Consider the following 20,499-nt stretch of genomic DNA (forward strand, 5'->3'; position numbering starts at 1 on the left):
GCCGATGTGCGTCTTCTCAGACTCCCGAATAGACATCTACGACTTGGACAACATCAGGATGGACATGATCGCTTCCTTGTTCATCGTCGTCGTAGGTCTATGCAGACATAGGGAGCACATGCTCGAGCAGGAAGGCAGATTGGACAATCTCATGATGTGTGTTTCCTAAAATCATGCTCTATATTATTGTTCCTAGTTTAAAAACCATAAAGCGTGATTTTAGAAAAAATATATAAAATTGGATTCATATTTGTTATAGAAATTTTAGATATTTTTTGAAAAAATATTTCTATGTTCTTTTGTTAAAGTCTAATTGGCATCCCTAAACTATCGTGAAAATTCGATTTACCTCCCTCATGACTGAGGTGGCATCATATGTCAGCCAAAACTGCTTTCAAAACCACCTAGGTAGGTAAATTGTACGGTTTCAAAAGTTGTGGGAGTCTAAAAATTCTGTTTTGCGATTAAAGGAGGCAAATCAGACTTACACAATAATTGAGGAAGGCCAAATGGACTTTATTCATGCATTAGATAAAAATTAGCTCTTGTACATCAACAGGAGGGCTATTAGGTTACCCTAACTAATAACTAGCCATATATCCAAATATGCCCTATGTAGGCAGCCAAATAGTCACGGCCGATAAGTCTGACAATTCCATATATACCAAAGTTTGTTGTAATTCTGTGACAAGGTTCTCTAAAAATCTCCTTGTGCAAAAGAAACAAGAGGAACAATTAGGAGGTGTTCGGTTTATGGAATGAAATGGTCCATCAACATCTCACTCTTTAGTTTTTTTTGTTTGGTTTAGAATAAAGTTGATCCATCACCACCTCATTCCTGTAAGCCCATAATTAGCACTAGTATGATAAATGAGGTCCTTTCACTAATCTTACTGCATGTTTGGTTTGCATCATGGATCGCCTCTGGAGCCATCTGATCCTAAGTCCGAACCTATAACTTATTTGGATTGAGGTATGGAAGATTTCATCCGGCACCGACTGATACTTCGTAGTGAAGGCTGCTCTTCTATATCCTGGAATCAACTCATCCGCTGAAAAACAAGGAGCCACCTCGTCCCACGACAATCCGGATTGGTTGATCCGGCAACCAAACAGGCTGTTAAAGAATGAATCCATGGTGCATCACCTTATCTAGAATGGATTGATTTCTCCAACCTTAACACTCCATTACATAACCGGAGACGGACTCCGAATCTGTCTCGGCTTACAGTATTGGTACGTGCAATTTTGGGAGAGCAATAGAATTCAAGCATTATTCCAGGCTAGTAGCCCAGCCAAGAACAAAGAGTGTGTTGATTCACAGAAAACGTAGGGCAACAATGTTTCTTTTTTAAGAGTCTGCAGCATGCATTTTTTGTGCATTTTTGTACTGAATACATTCAGGAACACTGTAGAGAAATTAAGGAACCTATGCACAATATGGTACAAATATATGCAAATACTTTTAAACGTGTTTTACAAGGAATTCTGAAGAAACAATAGAGCTTGGACTTGGACAGAATTCTTCAATATGGCTTTTGCCCGGAGAACATGATAAAAAGAAACAATAGAGCTTGGACTTGGACAGAATTCTTCAATACGGCTTTTGCCCGGAGAACATGATAAATGACCTCTGAACATTGCTGCTGTAGTTGACAAGGCCACAGGATTTGCACAAGTCTTCTAGCTCTCCTTCAGTAAAATAGTTGTAGCTGGTGTTAACTGGTCCAACAATCTGCACCATAATAAGTGGTTAAAGGCAGAACAAATTAGATAAGCTCAGCAAAAAAGAGAAAAGTAACTAGCAAAGATGGCCAAATACCTGTCTAAGTGGCCTTAGTGCTTCAACAGAGAATGGGTTGTTCCTGGGAGAGGATAAGAAGGTGGTTCCCACAAAGACTCCACCAGGCCTCAGGACACGGCTTATTTCAGCTACCTGATAATTAGACGTCAGTAAATACTCCATGATCACACGAATGGAAGGGCAGGATTGTCATTGTCGGTTGGCAGTGCACTAATGATACAATTTAAGTTCTGATTTATCGAGTTGGCTAAGATGCAATGTCATATTCAGATGACAACAGCATGAATAGAATCAGGGAAGCTATACTGGAAACACATAGGGGAAAATGTTATCACTATTTAATATCAAATAATGGACGTTCATGCTTCTATATACTTTTGCTAAAATTTCAGCACAGTCCCAATGGAGAAGGTAAGAGTATGACTTATAAGCATCCTGGTTTCATCAGTTTTTTTGTTTAATACAAGACAAATCTTTATGAGATGAAAAGTTATGGTTGACTAGGAAAAGCTTTTATGTACCAGATGTAACTAGCAGATATTGTGCAGTTACATGTTGTATAACAACATAAATTTTAATCTTTTTTTTTTGGAATATTAGCACAACTGCACAAGTCAAAAGTGCAAATGAGAAATTGTACCGCATTAGAGGGTGAGGGCCAACAATGGATAGCCGCTCCAGCATGAATGGCATCTACTGAACAAGAAGCAAAAGGGAGCCTTGAAATATCAGCTCTCACGAGTGCTAGATTCCTGCAGAACCAAAAGAGGAAAACAGTCATTGGTTTGCATGGCTTGATCTTGGAATAAAGATAACAAAAGTTATCAATTTTTGCTTGACTTATATATATTGTTCAAAGCTCGATGGGGGTAAAATTTTCTTGGGAGAAGCCAGGCTGAGAAGTATTGTTCGCTGATTTGTTGTGAGAGAAAAACACTGTACCATGGCTGATAAGCCAGGCTGATAAGTTCAAGCGAACAAGGTGTAATGGATGCACTGTTGATTACAATCCACTACAGTCTTTAGACAATAGATATTAGTATTGTTAGTACTCCCTCCATTCCAAATTATAAGATGTTTTGGCTTTTCTAGATTCATAGCTTTTGCTATGCATTTAGATATACACTATGTCTGGATATATATAATAAAAGTTAAAAACAATGTATTTAGAAAAGCCGAAACGTCTTACAATTTGGAATGGAGGGAGTATTAAACTAGAGAAAACATTCGCTTCCAACAAACATCATAGTGATCCCCTGCCCTAATCTTTTATTGATAATATGCTTGGTTTGTTGCATCAAAAAATGCTTTGACCTTCTCCAACTTCTCAACAGCTAGTTAGTGAGCATGAAGTGAGTACTGGATTGGAAAATTATGGCTCCTAATTCAACCCTAAATCCCCTGTTAATCTGCATCCATGATCCAAAAGAAACTTTTCCTTCAGTGCTACAGGGAAGCTCACCACACATGAAAAAAAGATTCAGAAACAGGACAGAGAGCTTACGCATTGAGGAGAGTATCATCTTGCTTAATGAATTCATAGCATTGGCGGAGCATATTCTCAGAGAAGTCCAAAGCGATCACAGCTGAGTATGTCCCAGATTTTGCAAACTTCCTAGTAAACAAGCCACTGCCACAGCTGACATCAAGAAGGATACCACCAGCAACGGGTTGAAAATAGTCTTGAGCCATTTGAAACTGACAATGCCAGCAGATCCGAAGAGGGACATGCATAAGAGAGTGAAGAGTTGAAGATCTTTGCTAGACGAACAATCTTCGAATTGCGACGACTTAAGTCTTTTGTTGCAACAGAAAAACAATATGCACAACATACTTACTGTCTAAAATGTATTAATTATTCAATCATAGGAAAGACTTTTCTAACTCGTCATGCAGTAAAACAATGGTGTCGAAGATGAAGTTATCTACCAGAAAAGCACCTCTTCATCAAGACCAGGGGAACCACTCCGATTAAAGTTTTGTCGCCACCCTCTCTCATAAAGAAATGAGACAAGTGGACTCCTGAACAGCTCAGTTCTAGCGGGCTTCTGTTCACTATATTCTTTTGTCCCTGCAATTACAGTGAGGTCCAAGAAGATGTCTTTGCTGGTAAATGACTTGTTGCACTTTGAACACTTGAATCCTGACCTATAAATTGCTGGCCTGGAGCATGCATATATAATCCAAAAGAACATAAATGTCAATCAAGCCAAAAACATTTGCTGGAAAGATAAGTAGAAACATACTAGGACATACAAGTTTATGCCTGGTGGCCCTTTTCTCATCAATGGCTCGTAGCAGACAGGGCAGGCAAACACCTCAGTTTCCATATTGCTATTCTGCTGCTGCTCTTTTGTTTCCTGTAATCACGAAAATTACGAGATCTTCAGTTTGCATGGTACAAGGAAAGTATTATTGTTAGGGAGGAATGCCAAAAGTCCTAGAGAAATGGATAGCAGGGTCTGGTAGGAAACATTTTGCTAGTAACAAACAATTGACCCGCATCATAAAATCACAAACCCCAGAGGAATTCTCAGAGGCAAGCAGCATCTACCAAAATTTAACAAAGCCACCATAATCTAGGCATACATGGGCAGAAAACGACTCTGACAATCAGAAGTAGGAACCACTATAGTCTCTGCTTTCCACTTAACTGGTTCCCAAGGCACCACGTTACCCGTGATTTGGATGTACCCAAGAGCAAAGCAAGGTGATTGTGGAAGATGCGTAGGTTCATGTGTACGGATAAACTTATCAGTCGATTATCCAATGGGGCAGGTCTTTAGTGTGATGGTATCACCAGTAGTACGCAGACACCAGGCTCGACAACTGATACCAGAAATACGGACCGACGGCACCTAAATCATTTAGCTGAGCTAAAGCCTAAAGGTCACTGCCAAGAAGGCATTGCAGGTAAGATCTCCATTACCAGGTACCAGCAGCAGTGAAGGAAGCCGTGCTAATCGACCAAACAACCGGTTGCTGGCAACCGAGCCGAGCATAACTGCAAACACATGGCGGGCAAGATAACCAGTGCGTTGACTATACAACAGAAGCAACCTGTAAACCCGACGAGAAGGAGCACGTACCGGCTCCGCGGCGATCGCCGCAGCTGCAGCAGCGGCGGCGAGGAGAGTAGGGAACCCGGGCCGACGGGGACGGGATGGGCCCGGGGCCGGGGCGGGGAGCTGTAGCGAGGGTCGCGCGGAGGAGAACGGCGCGGCCGCCGCGGGTCGTGCCAGCAGCTGCAGCTCCATGGCGCGCAGCACAGCGACCGGCCTGGCGGAGCTGCGTGCTTGGATTGGCGGGTTCTTGGCGAGCAGCGTGCAGCGAGCGCTCGCCGCGGGGGGTTCGTTGTGGTGGGTGGCAGCGGTTACGGCGTGGCGTGGCGCGACGCGCGCCCGTTCGCCAAGGGGGCGAGACGGCTCTGATCCTGCGTCGGCCGCGTGGCTAGCCGCTCTGCAGTGGTTACCCCTCGCGCGCGTGAAGATTTTTCGTTCGTTTCCTCGTCTCCGGCACATAGCAGAGGCAACATCAGCGTGTCACAGATCAAATTACACACTTTTTCCCCGTAGGAAAATAGATCTCCTGTAGAAAATAGGCCGTCAGCGTCTGATGAAGGACTCTGTTCGACTGTCTGTCATCGATAAATCGGCTAATGTTGTTTTTGTTACGAGAGAAAAATATTATACCACGAACGGGACGTAGAGCTGGAGGGAGACGTTTTACCTTGTCCGGGGAAGGCGTGTGCGTGCAGAGATAAACCTGATGTAGTGTATGTAACTGTGTAGTACTAAGCGTCTCCCGGCCGATCATACAGTACTTTCGGTTGCGTCAGACACAGCTCCATCGTTTCCAAACAAAAAAAAGGGTAGGAAGCTCAATGAATCATGTCATGCGATCGTGCCTCGCTACATCGCTCGAAGTCTGCAAGCGATCAACGGCATTATTCTCGGCAAAGTAACAACTGGTGCTGGAAACAATCATCTGTCTCTGTCTGCAGACCAAGGACTTGATCGGAACTGCTAGCTCCAGGCGGGTTGCTGGAGCCACGGCTGCTGCCCTGCTGTGCCGCTGTGTACCACTCCGTTGTTTGGTGCTGGTTACCTGAAGCTTCAGTGCAAGGTCTGTGCGGCACAGCCCTCGGTCACAAACAGCGACGGGCCACAAGCCCACAAGCAATTGTGTTTCGGCCATGCTCAGGGGTGGGGCGTACGTCCGATCGGATGCTGCCTTCCAGGGCCTACGTACTACCGGCCCAATAAACCTACCTTCTTCTCTCAACGTCTCTAACATCTCTCTTAAATATTTCCTCACTTCGCCCATCGTGCGCTTCACGGCGCTGTGCGGCCGTCCATCCGCCTCACTCTGCATTCGCCGCTGCAACCATCTCCCCGCACACGCCCATCCTGTGTTGTTCGCTCCTCGCTCCTACCCGTCGCACGCCCCACCCACGCCTCTCGCTTCATGCTCCCGCAATCTCACCTCTCACGCGCCCAGTCACCCACCCGTGCTGCCCGACTTTGCTGGTGCTGGTGGTGCCGTCGCGCGCCTCAGACACCCATGAGCACGGGCCGTGCTGGTGGTGCTCGCGCGCCGCCGGCTCCCACCCCGAGGCCAGAATCAACCGGCCCCGGCCTCCCCTCTTATATGTTGCAAATATATATTTCAAGTGTTTCAGAGATATGTTGCAAGTGTTTTATGTGGAGTTGCAAAAGTAGATTGGGATGTTGCATATGTTGCAAGTGTTTCAGAGGCATGTTGTAATTGTTTCATAGGCATGTTGCAAGCATTTGTTCAAGATGTTTCATTTGTTTCAGACGTATGTTGCAGACGCTTTTATATGAATGTTGTTCATGTTTCACACACATGTTTCAAGAGTATGTTCAAAATATTTCAGCTGTTTCAGTCTTATGTTGCAATAAGGGTTTTCATGTTGCAAGTTGTAAGTGTTTTATCTAGATATTATATACATTTCACACACATGTTGCAATTGTATGTTCCAAATGTTTTATCTGCTTCAGATGTATGTTGCATCCAAATGTTTCATGTTTCAGAGGTAGAGAATCATGGGGCATGGACTGGGCACCAGGGGATGGGGTGTGTAGCGCACCTAGTATCCTGCGGACGGGGTGTGCTCGTCCCCATGCCGGTTCTCGTGTCCCGCCCCCGTAGAGAGAGATGAGGGGGTCAGGGGGAAGGAGCGGCGGACGTGATGTTTCCCGCGGGCGTGCGGGCGTCCGGACTCGTGGTCAGGAAGAGAGGAGGGGCTAGACGAAAGGAACGACGGGCGTGGCATTTTCCACGAGCGCGCGCGTGACAAAGGTTGCGCGAGCATCCATGCATGCTCTTATGTCCGAACATTCGGGCGCTAGTATCTTTCATTGTGTTTGTGTAAATCTCACGGCTACCTTAATCCATTGTTCATCTAAAGTTTAGATGATGAAAGTTCAAAATTTAAATTTTAGATCACTTTAACTTGTGTGGTCTAATGGAATAATGTCAATTTTTATGAGGTTGTCTATTTTTAGAAAATATTAGATCACTTTCATCATTAACTTGTGTGGTCTAATGGAATAATGTCATTTAAATTTTAAATTTTAGATCACTTTAATTTCCACCCTAACGAAAGTCGCATGAGGCTTTGTGCGTCAAAATTATTAAGTTTGACTAGGTTTGCAAAAAAAATATTAGAACATTTGTATTTTCAGATAAGTTTATTATGAAAATATATTCAACGACTAATCTAATGATACTTATCATGTACCATAAATGTTTATATTTCCTTGTATATATTTCATCAAAGTTAAAAAATATTTGACTTCAGAAAATGATAATGATATGTTTGAGGTGACGGACCTATTTGGATAAATTAATTCAGTACGGTGACTATTATGTGGATAACTCCTTTCGCCATGAATAAATTATTATTTGGAGTTGTCTTAGGTTGAACTTCTTTATGCTTGACCATATTTATAGAAAACAATAATATTTATGACACTAAATAAATATATTATATAGAAATATATACAGTAGAGTAGAGGAACTAGGGGGGCCAGCAGGGGCCATGGCCCCCCAATGCAGTAGAATTTTTTTTAATACCCCTATAAACATTGCAATTTATATAGCATATTAAGGTATTAATTCACCTTTTTGTATCATAATATTGTGTTTTTTGCTATAGATATTAACTACATATATGAAAACAATGAAAAAGTTGTTGAAACATAAACTTACATAAATATTTATCACACTTAGAGGTATCATAATATTTGTTCGGTCCCCTTAATCAAAGTTGCTGGTTCCGCCACTGAATATATATTTCATGGTCTATCTATCTAATGATAGTAATTCGGTCTTATAAATCTTGGCCTTTTTTACAAGTTCAGTTAAATGTTAAAAAGTGTTTTAAACAATTTTAGAAATTAATTTATTCAGGAACGAAAGGTAGATTTTAATTTGTACTAATATGTACGTATTAGACATTTGTACTAATCTGTACTAAACCGATCCACGTCACTGCGGTTATGCTGGCAACTCGTGCGATAAACGACGCCATTTCTATGCGAGCAAGAACGAGTGCTGGGTATACTAGGCGTTAACCCCGGACTAGCTACTCCAATAGCCCATTGCAGGCAGCTGAAAAATGATTCTTGTTTTCACTTGGGAGGCTAGCTAAACGGTGCGATGTGAGTCATCAGGGGGCACGCAGCGAGAATTGGCAACGTTTTACTCTCTGTTATTAGCTGATTGGATTGGATTTCACCTTTTGGGCGTCATCAAAAGTGCAATCAGACTACCGCTTCTATTTTTGAAAACCAAAAGGAAAGATCGACTATACTCCTAGCTCGTTGAGCACCGAGTATGCGATGGACCATCACTATATAATTATTACTCTGTGCCCATGATGGGATGGAATTTGAATCGATCCTTATCTTCTAGCCGACGATGATGACTACGACGACGATGATAATGAACAGAACGATATCGCACTTGCAATCGCCTTTTCGATCCGGTGGCAAGTTCAATTAAAGCGCTTGATTATGCATGAGTCACCACCTGCTGCCTCTCCGGTAATCTCGATCAAACTCTAGTATCGTAATCGTGGTTGCCTCCTTTTCTCTCTTTCCGCACAACTGCTGTGCGCCGTCAACGGCCCAAACGCTTTCTCTGTAAAAGCCCAGAACACTTACGTCAAAAAACAAAAGCCCAGAACAAAGCGATGCCAGCAGGAAGCAGCGAAACCTGCCTGCCTGCCTGCTTGCCTCGTCACTCCTCAGTCTCACCCAACGTCGGCAGCAGGCGGCAGGCGCCAGCCGCCAGCAAGCGCTGCCGCTCTGCGAGCTGCATGGAGAGGGACCATCAGCCGGGTATCTAAGGCCGACCACGGCTCCACCCGATGTCCCGATCCCCTGGCCGCCTGCCCGCGTCGCCTCCGCCGCCCGATGTCTCGGCGGGGCATCCGGTTCCAGCCGCCCGCGTTCACATCGACGGAAGCATCAATCAAACCAACGCTTTGATTTGAAGGCCCTTTTGCCTCAACGCGGACATGCCGCAGCGGGTGCCTTCCCCTCCCTCGCACGGCTTGGCTTCGGCCTTCCTGTCTGTGTCTGGCCCGCCCGTTCCGTCCCTTTCGGCTGCGCGCGTAGGCGTAGCGTATCTGATCTGATCTGGTTGGGTCATCGAACGGAACCATATCCAGTTTGCCGCGACTCTGCGAGGCCGGGCGTCCAAACTCCAAAGCGTCAAAAGCCTGCTGCCGTTGGCGGGAAAAGGCCGTGTTAAGGCACTTTTTACGATCGGTCTCGGACGTTTTTGACGTGGATGCGCCGTCGCCGTGGAACGGCACGTACGGCGAGCCTGAGCTTACCAAGAAAGGTCAAACCTGGTCGGCACTCGGCAGCCAAGGCGTCTAGTGTTTAGTGTGCCAACAAGAACATTGGGCAGATTGTGGCTCTGTCTGTGTTGTATACTTGCTCAGATACTCTTGCTCTAAGTAAGATTTTTCTCAAGGTCGCGTGATTAGTACTAATTAATAAAGGTGCATTTGCCACACTGGGCTCAGGAAAATAAGACGTGTGCTGTTTAAATTGTCCGATTTTCCAGAGTGTATCGGGAGAGACCTGAGTTCCTTGCCTCCTTTGACACGTGAGTTCGAGTGTAGTTTAGTTGTTCGTAGACTCTGACGTGGGGAAAAAAATTGGCGCATGCTCCCTCCGTCTCAAAATAAGTGTACTTCTAGAGTTTAGACGGAGAGATCAAGGTTAGAGAGAAATTACATATATGCCCCTATTAAGGTGTAATCAGGTAGGAAAAAATAAGTGAAGTTAGTTTGTCTTATATCTAGAGATGATGCACTTATTTTAGAACAAATTTTTAACTCTAGAGGTGCACTTATTATGGGATGGGTGAAGTATGATATAGCCTTCCGGACTCACTTTCCTGATTTTTCTTCAGGCAAAAAACTCAAACTCAAGGGAAAGTTTCGCTCTGGTATTAAGAGTGCCACAAAATCTAAGATGGTTTGATGTACGTAGTCACGTAGAATGAAAAATATCTCTCCAGTACCTGGTGTCATTTGTGTCGTTAGGCAGGCCACCACATCGTTTAGTTTCAATGCATGGACTGGACAGTTGAATGAAAATGAAACGTTTTTTTCCCTAATAACAATGCTCGTGTCGTCAATGCGTTCCGAAGTCCTAGGATCTGTCTGTGTCTCCTCTCTGTCTCCACTTTTTTTTCTATGTAGCACCCAATTCAATTGATAATCAAACCATCATTACAATTGCCCAGAGGCCCCTTTTGGCTTACCTCATATCTGGCTTTTTCGACATCTTTTTTTTTAGCCGGAACAGTATTTTTCTCTCACAATATTTGAGCCAGAACAGTATTTTTCAACCAATTTCAGCAAGATTCAGCAAACCGAATGGGGCCAAAGTTTTATCCAAATGAAAGTTTGCTGTTTTCTACAGTACGTACCAAACTACAGTTCTCCAAATGTCACGCCCAAAACTAGCAAGTTCTGCGTTAGGTCTTCCTGTGCCTGGGATGGAAGGAGGCAGAACAGAAGGCGCTGCGGTGCGCGCTGCAAGCGCACGTGCCCCTGCACGCTCCGGCTGGTGGTAGTCTGGTGCTTCCCACGGGCGACGATGCGGCTGACGTGGTGCCCCACCCCACCCCACCCCGAAGCGTGGGCCCCACCCCACCCCACCCCACCCTGTGACCGTTAGACTGTCTCCAACGATAAGAAGGCAAACACCGGACCTATTTTATGATTTGAGTCGCGTATAGAAAAAGGGTCACGCACCCAAAACCTTCCTTCTCCAACAGCGATGCCGCTTGCTCCTCCGTCTTCGTCTTCCCCGTGGCCGGCCACCGAGTTGCGAGCTCCGGCGCGAGATCCGGCGAGGCGCGCAGCCCCTTCGCGCGGACGAGCCCCTCCACTGAAGAACAGCGATGCTGCAAAGAAAGAACAGAAAAGACAACGCACGAACCGAAGACAGAGAACGACGGACACAAAATCAACCAAAAATCGGTCAAATCATAATGATTCGTTCCCAAACTTTGCACAGGCCATCACAAGGAAGTTGTCGAGCTACTCCTACAAGATCATGGCTCAAACCAACCTCAATCTCTGGGAAAAACAGATCATGGCCAAGAACACGAAAAAATCCCCAAAAACGAAATTCAAAATTAAAAGCCGAATTCGTGAGGGATTTGGAGGGGGATCATATCAAAGATGCTCCCTAAGGTCCTAGCAACATTTCCCCTCAAACAATTCCACGAGATTCGGGCTCAAACACGAAGAACAAAAAAAATCCCCTAAAAAGGGCTCCCAAAATAGGAAAAAGAAAAACGCACGTGAATCAAAGATTTAGCACGAAATTAGACAACAAGCAGAGCTAAATCACGAACGCATCATCTTTACAAGGCTCTCTCACCTGGCCCATCACCGATTCAATCGGCTAAATCCCAACTTCGAGCTAACCTTTTTTTACTGGCTGACCGTCAAATCATTAAAAGAATAAGATGAAATTAGTTGTAGATTTGATTAAATAAATGGGGATTTGATGGAGGCACAATTGTCTCGTCGATTTACTTAGATCTAGCAATAATCAGGAAGAAAGAGTACCTCCAAAAGGCCAGCAGAAACAGATCTAGCTAGGAGCATTCAGAAAGCACCAGAAAATCCTAACAAATGCCGCAGAGAACAAATGTAAGCAGAAGAAAAGGAATTTGGCTTTCAATCAAAGAGAATAAAGGTGAAGCAAATCTATCAACAATAGACGGACCTGAGGCGCTCGGCTGGAGAAAGGAAAGGTCCGCCGCGGTGCTCCACATCGGCGGAGGAGTACGAAGGCGGCCGGGAGGAAGCAAAGAAGATTGGGGGGCGGATTCTTTCTACCTCTGGAACTCCTGGACTAGGGTTAATCCGAGGCCGCACATGAAGAGCTCCCTCCCCTGCGCGCGGTCGCGCCGGACTCCGCTCCCGTCTTGCCTCCTTCACGCCGTCGCGCCGCAGAGGTATGGGTTGAGGAGAGAGAGAGAGACGCTTTTTTGCGTTTCCTTTCGCCCGGTAGCCAAAATGCGTCGCGCGGATGGTCAGCTTTTGGAGCGAGTATTTCACAGGCAAAACACTGTGCGAGACCATTTTTTTTTTTGGGTTAACGGCGCCTTCCGCTGTCCCTCGCGCGTGGGCCCACCTCCCAGTCGCTCACTCGCTTGCCACTCACGCCACGCGTCCTCGGCCGTCTGCCCTTATCCGTCCTTTTCCCACCCCACGCAGTGGGCCGCCTCTCTCCTTATTAAGCGAACCGCCACCTCCCTTCGCCTCCATCGCAAAACCACCACTTCCCCTTCACGCCTCGCAACGCATCTGCACTTCTTCGTCCTCCTCCCAAATCTCAGCAGCACTTCTTCCTCCACTTCCTAGTCGGCTAATCGCCGCAGCACCACCGCGCGCACTGCCCTAGGGCGAAGCGAAGCAAATCGTCGAGAGAGAAGAAGAAGAGGAACAGTGACCCTTCGTTTCAGTCGGGAACTAACTGGCGAGATCAATGGACGCCGCCGCGCTGCAGGCCTCGTCGCCGTCGTCCCCGTCGAAGCTGCGCGACAAGCTGCGGACCACGGTGTGCTGCTGCTTCGGCGTGGGAAGCGGCGGCGCGGAGAGGACGAGGTGGCGGCGGCGGGGCGCGGCCGCGGGCGAGTTCCGGTACGACGCGCTCAGCTACGCGCTCAACTTCGACGAGGGCGAGGACGACGACGCGTACGCGGACCCCGCCGCCGCCTTCCGGTACAGGAACTTCAACGCACGCCTCCCGCCCTCGCCGGCCGCCGCTGCCGCGGTGGGGACCCAGCGGCAGCGGGCCACGGCCATCGCCATCGCCTAGAATTAAGATCGCTCCGTGATGGCACCTTTTTTTTTTGGCCCCCCTCCTGTAACTGTACGATCTACTAAACGAGCGAGAGAGTTCTTAAGCTCCTCTGTGCAGCGACGTACTCTAGTGCATTATTATTGTTACTCTTGTAATAGTAGCAACATCTAGGAATGTTCCAATGTGTTTAGTACAGATTGGAAGTGGGAAGTGGCGGTGATGAACCCTAGAAATTGCGTGCGGGCTTTGATTCCACAACGAAATATCTCCTCTTGTTCTGCCTCGTGAAGAATCAACTCTGTTTATCCCTTATGTGATATGTCTTTTGTCTGAGAAAAGGCAAAACAATCTTCCTCTGCAAAATAATCTAAGATGAGAAAAATCGTGTGGTAATTTTATAGAAAAAAAAATCTGCTGTCACGTGTGGACGCGCGTGTGATCGACGGAGGCAGGGGGAATTTTGCGGCTGGGGACGAAGCCGTGATGAAAAAAAGCATGCGGAATCAGACGCTGTCGGTTGCTGACTCGCGGACGTCAACCGCGCGTGTCCTCATCCGGCGCTCGCTACGCTGCCAGTAAAAGCTGTCAGTGTGGCCAGATTTCGCGGCTGGGAGCCTGGGAGCCGATGCCGGAGGCGGAGACTGACCGGGCCGGGGGTAGCCGTTTGCAAGGCACTTGCTCTGGATTGACTGCAGGAGCCAAGCCAGCAGGCGTGCGAGGTGACTGGCAGGTTGCAACGGGCAGCACGTTGGAAGGTTTCAACTTTCAACGAGTTGCTGTCAAGCCCTGTCTTGGCCACTTGGATTGCTCGTGATCGGTGTCGAGCTCTCTCTGTCACTGTCTTTACTCGTGTGATGTTGCTGAGTGAAGCTGGCAGGACGGACGGGTGGACGTTGCAGTCTGTGGACTGGCTGATCATCGGCAAGGCCACTTGACTTGAGGGGGCGTGCGTGTCGTCGGCACGTACAGACAAGAACCTGCTCTCAATTCATCTCCGTATAGCTTGGCACGGTTTTCCTGTGCCTTTTGCGATAGCAACGGCACCTGTCTTTTACGGGAATTTCATCGGATTGGATCCCAGTTGAGAAAGAAAGAACATCATCATCATCATGGGAGCAGTGAGATTGGAGCGTGCCAAGTTATTGTTCCTGCTGTTGCAGACTGCAGATGACTTGGTGGTACACTGGTACTCAAGAATCATTTGGGATTTTCCGATAGTTTGGGCCTCCCGGGATCGGCGATATCCGTCCACTTTTTTTTTTTGAGGGGACGGTATGCGTCCACTGGTGCCACCGTACCGCACCCTTCTTGGGCCAAATCTCAGCCCGGCAGTTTCATGTTCAGGCTGATTTCAGGGAAAGGAAATTAACATGGGCCAAACTCCGACGGATGTACAGCATGCAGCAGGGCCGAAAATGTTGTTTGTCCAGAGACAACAGAAGATGGTCTCACCCAAGGCAAAAGTCCATTTTTCCTCCCTCATCTCTTGCAGTCATCCGAATTTCCTCCCTGAACCATAAAACCAGGAATCTTTCCTCCTCCATCTATGAAAACCGATTATTTTTGCACCTTGGTTGGTTTCGCAGACTGTTTGTGCCTAGGTGGACCGCCTACGTGCACCTTGGTTGGTTCCGTAGATTTACAGTTGACTTGGATAAAAAAGAGTGCTCATGTAGATACTGGCAGCTATCCACATAGGCTACAAACAGTTATATATAGTACTGTATATGGCTGTAGGCTACAAAGAGTGCTCATGTAGAGAGCAACTGTAAATCTACATGAGCACAGGATATGGCTGTGGGCGTGGTTGCCGTGTCGGCGGTCCACGTAGGCACAAACAGTCTGCGGAACCAACCAAGGTGCAAAAATAACTGGTTTTTATAGATGAAGGAGGAAAGATTCCTGGTTTTGTAGTTGAGGGAGGAAATTTGGACGACTGCAAGAGATGAGGGAGGAAAAATGGACTTTTGCCCCCAAAGCCCAAAAGAAACTTAGCAGTTAGAGAGCCTTCCTGGACCAAGAAAAGCCCAAAACTATCTGCCCGGTCCTGGTGGGCACTGAGCCCACTTAGTACTTCTTCCTCCACAGGACTAATAGCTGGGCCAAGCCTAGTCTACAGATGAATGGAAAATGCGTAGCCTGTAGGCGCAAAGGAAGACCAAACAGAACAAGAGTATCTCATCAGAAGTTCAGAATGAAAAGAAGTTTGGCTGCACAAATTACGGTACCTGAGGGCGGAGGTAGCCCTAAAACTAACCAAAAGTAACTAATAAAGCGTCGGAGATTGCTAGCTGCTGCCGGTGCTGTGATTACAGAAGATGGTGCCTGCAGGCTTGCAGCTAGACATGCATGTTTGTGTGGGCAGGCTGTCCAGCTGCCCCAACCAAATCGGCCGTAGCCAGTAGCCTAAAGGCAGGATAAAGAGGGAGCATGCTGCATGCACCGGTACATGATGTATATATATTTTTGTTCCTGTCCTGCCCACGTCGAGCCGCTTCCCAGATTGTCCTTGCTGTGTTTGTATATAGAGTACTCTTCAGGCTCGTCCTCAGATCTCATGATCCATGCAAATGCATACACGAGTACTTGCATTGCTGCTGTTTCGAGAGTACTTTACTTTGCCCTGTTCGCTTGAGCTTGTTTGGCTGATAAGCCATGGCTGAAAGTACTGTTGACTGATTTGGTGTGAGAGAAAAATATTGTTCGTTGGCTGAAAAAGTACGGCTTATAAGCCAAACAAGCCCAAGCGAACATTGTGTTTACAAGATCTGCCTGGTAAAAGCCGTCGGAAAGCTAAGATACCCTAAGCACTTAATGCAGGGTAGGCTACTGTATATATGCAATTAGTCCTTAAGCCATGCAAGTTGAATCCAAAACCCTCCTATGATGATTCCCTGCTCCCTAGCAGCTAGCAGCTACATGATGATCTAGTACTAACAACAGTGCTTGGTAGTAGTAGGTACATACCAATGGGAACTGGACTTTATCAACACACATTAATAATTTGCATTGGTTGGTCCTATATGCGGCTAGTGCCAACTGCTTGGCTGACGGCACAATGTAACAGATAGATTAACATCGAGCAACAATTGTTTATATATGAACCTTATCTGAATCGAGGGCATCAGATGATGTAACCTCTGAAAATTTACACACACACACACACATATATATATATATATATAGGCAACGAGTTCGTCATTCCGTTATTTTCTTTTCCCATGCATGCCATCTCCACACATGCAGATGGAATGAGCCAAAAGGAAAAAAAGAAAGAAAAGAAAAACCATAACATGGTGTATCGAGTAGGATGGAAGCTAGCAAAGCCTACACACAGTCACAGCAGAGCAGTGCCAGCAGCAGCTTAACTAGCCCTAGCCGGCGGTCAAACACGGAGGGATTAGCAGCGAAGGCGAGCGAGGCTAACGCGCTGCGGTGCCAGGGCACGCTGAGCCGGATGCCGACATGGGACGGGAGGATTCAACAAAGCGGCACGGGCGCGCGGCGCGCGACGCGAGAGCGCGGTGAGGGAGGCTGACCGAGACTGGAGAGGAGGAGGAGGCGGAGGCGGACGCAAGTTTCAGGGCGGGAGGCCGGCACCGGCAGGACCGCACGAGGCTGTGCAAAAAAGGACGCCGCGGGCGCTGCGGCTGCAAGCCATCTGGGTTGGGTGGCCGCCGAGCTGGATTCCAGGGGACGGGCGCGGACACATGGCCCGCGTCACGGACCCATGTGGGGCCGGCCGGACTCCTCGCGGCACCTAAACTGAGGCACCATTCGCTGGTACAAACTTGGCTAAAACTGCTGAAAAATACTGTTTCAGTTGAATTGTTGTGAGAGAAAAATACTGTTCCGGCTAAAATAAGAAGCCGAACAAGCCGATATAGGGTAAGCCGAACAGAGCCTGAGTCAGCCTGTTCGGTTGGCTGGTTCGTATCGTTGCTGGTTCGTGAAAAAATACTACTGGCTGGTTTGTGTGAGAGAAAAATATTGTTCTGGCTAGAAATTTACGATCATTTACGACAAGCCACAGTCAAACGAACAGGTTGACTGATGATGATACTACTAACCGGGGGAACTAAACGAGGCCCTCGCTGATTTCATCTCTCACCTAAGCAATGCGGTGCGTATAGAAGTATCACAAATATTCCTGTTCCTATATATTATTATTGCTCGGTTGTCCAAACTTGTTTTGTCACAGCCACAACATCTTCCTTGGATTTGTACTAAAATCCCGTGGTAATGTGTGGGCTCCATGAGTAACAATCTCCAAAATTGCGTGGAGCCAGATCTGTGACTGTGACCATGAGCTTCCCACTGCTTTGACTTGACTGGCTTCAATCCAGATGTGCGGCCGTTCGGCAGGACTGAAAAATATTGTTTCGACTGATTGTTGTGAGAAAAAAATACTGTTCTAGCAGGACGTGAATAATGATTTTGTGAGGTGGCTAGCCAGCCAGCCGGCCACCAGCCAGTCGAACACTGCCGCAGGCTCCTGCTGTCATGTGATGAGTTTTGAGAGCGGAGATGGATGCGGATTTCGGCTGGTCGCTTTTGGAGCTTATTTTAGCTGATTCAATAGTGTTATGTGGGAGAGAATAAGCTGAAACAAGCTAAAAGGACAGCCGAACATGCTTGGTTTCATGTGCAGTGCTGGTGAACTTTTAAGGTTACTGCATCTTTTTTATTTACTTCTTTATTATATAATAGTTTTATTTCATACTGTATGATTTTTTTCCCGAGAGGAACGAAGGAAACTGCACGTAATGGCTCAACAGCGTTACAATTACAACTTGTTAATTCAACCTCTTTGGTTGATCGTAACCGTTTGGGTATATATAAAATAGTGCAATTATGCTTATTGGATGAAGTGAGACCATCGTCTAAAAAAAATCAGACGAATGAAGATGAGAACACAGTCTCGACTTTGACTGCCCGGCGTCTGTCGCTAGCTAACACAAGACGGCAAGGTACAAGGAATCTTAGGCAAACAATATGACAGTGCCATGGGAAAACTAATGCTTTGCTGGTGGTGACAAAATGCAGGCTACGAAACGAGACAAACTACACAAAACAACCGTGGCACTTGCAGTTATATTATACTATATATGTACACCGTAAAAAATATGAATCCAGGTCGGACGAAAGTTTTCGTCGTAATCCAGGATCAGAGTAAAGAATTTACTGGCAAATCAAGTGCGTTCGCAAGTAGATTAAGGGCATGATCGTGTGGTCTTATCTTTGGTGGATTACGCCAAACGAAACGCGATGTGCGGATCTGATTAGGACACGTGTTGACTCTCGGAGCTTAATGCATGAGAGCTGATTATTGATGGTGGTTCTCTTTTGTGTCTTCTACCCTGCTTTTAGGAGAGGAAGTCTTAAGCTTTTCCTCTCTTATTTATTTATGAATACTTCAACATGAGGAATAAGAGAATGACACTAAGGATAACACTGCTTTTCTATTTGTGTAGGAAGAAGAAAACACTATATCATTCGGTGATAGCAACATGTCTATCGACAACAAGACAGTGTTTAGATTTCCTATGCCAGAGTGCGCGCGTGTGCATACATGCAGATCGGTTGTTGCATTTGCACTATGTTTTAGAAGAAAACACTAAGAACATATATTGTGTGTTTGGTAGAGATTTAATTTCTTGAAAAACTCATTATGAATTCTTAGATGAAGCGGGTTTTTTCCTGACTAATTCTTAGGTGAACCCAAGAAACATCATCTGATTATAACTTTGAACCACATAATCGTTTGACAAGGATTCTCTTGGAGTTTCCACTTGGTAGAGAGTATATGTTGTTTTCTAGAGAAAAAAAAGGTTTGGAGAATCTTTACCAAACAAACCCACTTGTGTAACATATTACCCAAACCTAGGAGATGCATATTTTCACAACACTAAGTGATCAAGAGATTGGATTACAATTTACTGCTCCATCCTAGTTTTTTATCTTGGATTATAGATTGGGCTCACATCAGCTTGAGATTGCGGTATGCATGCCTCCGTGTATTTCTTTTAATGAAGGGTTTATTCCTTAATTAGCATGATCCACCTTCAATAAATAGGAGGCACATGGATAATTTTGGTTGAGCACTAACCTATCCTAAAAATCTTAAAACAAGTTTTTTTGGGGGACGAGGAGAATATGATATCTCTTTCCCATTCTAACCAAATACCCCTTTTTTCATAATACAAGCTGCATTAGGAAAAATAAAACTTTGTAGATTGTGACTAATAATTACTCAAATTATACGTGTGCTTGGTACATGAAAGCTATACAAATAAATTCACATCCCCGTATCTTTTAATATAAATTAATTTTGAAACAATTGATTATGTATTATATATAAGAAGTAATTGATGATGTAGTATAAGAGTAATTGATGATCATAATAGGCTTTTGAAGACTTCTCCAAGTCTTAATACACCCTATAAAATAAAATGGATAGGAGGAGGTAACATGTCCTAACTATAAAAAGCCAAAAACAGAGGATAATATAGAAAGTGAACACCATCAATTGGAAGTGCATCAGTGCAACCCGGCCCTAGCCATACCGTTATACAGATGGAGGTTAATAGCATGTTCGTTTCGGCTGAATTGGCTTATAAGCTCATGGCTGAAGTACTGCTGGTTGGTTTGGTATGAGAGGAAAACACTGTTGGCTGGCTGATAAGCCAAGTCAGATACAGACAGTTACAGGCTGTAAAAAGACGATCAACGCTCATGATTGCATCAGCCGTGAGGGTTGAGGAAGCTGCTGGCACAGAGAATGCATGCTTTGGTAAAGTGAGCTAGTATATCCTCTTCTCCAATGGGAATGTTGGCGAGGGCACCGGCACTCGCGGACTGCAGACACAACAGCCTCCATGCATGCTTGGCCTTGGCCCCACCGGGCGTGCCTTCCCTTCCCTTCTTCCTCTTGTATGCTCGCTTTTGCACAGGATAATTTTAGGGTTCATCTTTCTGTCGGGCCCACCGGTCAGCTGATTAGCCCGGCGTGATGATTAGTGACAACTAGAACTGACATATATTCTTGCATAAAGCAGCAGATGGTGGTGTGGGTTGAAGAAGGTCCAAAAAAGGAATGTACCATGTAGAGCTAGGCTACGGGCCTACGGCACAACATCATTGGGTCACAGCTCACAGGTCATTTTTAGTTAGAGCAATACGGAGGTAGGGCTCCCTTCCTTGGTTGGTAGAGGATGCCGTCCAATCAAAGCCGGGTGACACTGTGACAGTGATCTCCATTTTAATTAGTGATTAGTGAAGTCTATAGCTGATGTCATCATTTCTACCTTTTTTTTTCTT

At 45.9% G+C, this 20,499-nt stretch overlaps 2 protein-coding genes across 3 annotated transcripts; one reads left to right on the forward strand and one right to left on the reverse strand.

Annotated features, from left to right (window-relative positions):
* Nucleotides 1-1,330: 1,330 nt before the first annotated feature.
* LOC136527487 (uncharacterized methyltransferase At2g41040, chloroplastic) lies at nucleotides 1,331-5,253 on the reverse strand. 2 transcript variants are annotated; one of them, XM_066520239.1, is made up of 8 exons: nucleotides 4,894-5,017; nucleotides 4,734-4,808; nucleotides 4,061-4,164; nucleotides 3,745-3,967; nucleotides 3,309-3,502; nucleotides 2,445-2,556; nucleotides 1,823-1,936; nucleotides 1,331-1,735 (listed from the first exon to the last, which is right to left on the reverse strand). In XM_066520239.1, exons 3-8 carry the CDS (start codon nucleotides 4,132-4,134, stop codon nucleotides 1,595-1,597), a joined length of 858 nt encoding a protein of 285 aa, XP_066376336.1. In that variant the 5' UTR covers nucleotides 4,135-4,164; nucleotides 4,734-4,808; nucleotides 4,894-5,017; the 3' UTR covers nucleotides 1,331-1,594. The 2 variants fall into 2 exon arrangements, with proteins under 2 accessions (XP_066376336.1, XP_066376335.1); XM_066520238.1 differs by lacking the exon at nucleotides 4,734-4,808 and having other exon boundaries at nucleotides 4,894-5,253.
* Nucleotides 5,254-12,622: 7,369 nt separating this feature from the next.
* LOC136528008 (uncharacterized) lies at nucleotides 12,623-13,287 on the forward strand. The gene has a single exon (XM_066520887.1). It carries the CDS (start codon nucleotides 12,862-12,864, stop codon nucleotides 13,192-13,194), a length of 333 nt encoding a protein of 110 aa, XP_066376984.1. The 5' UTR covers nucleotides 12,623-12,861; the 3' UTR covers nucleotides 13,195-13,287.
* The last annotated feature ends 7,212 nt before the right edge of the window (nucleotides 13,288-20,499 follow it).

Source organism: Miscanthus floridulus, chromosome 19, assembly GCF_019320115.1.
Source record: "Miscanthus floridulus cultivar M001 chromosome 19, ASM1932011v1, whole genome shotgun sequence".
Lineage (NCBI taxonomy): Eukaryota > Viridiplantae > Streptophyta > Magnoliopsida > Poales > Poaceae > Miscanthus > Miscanthus floridulus.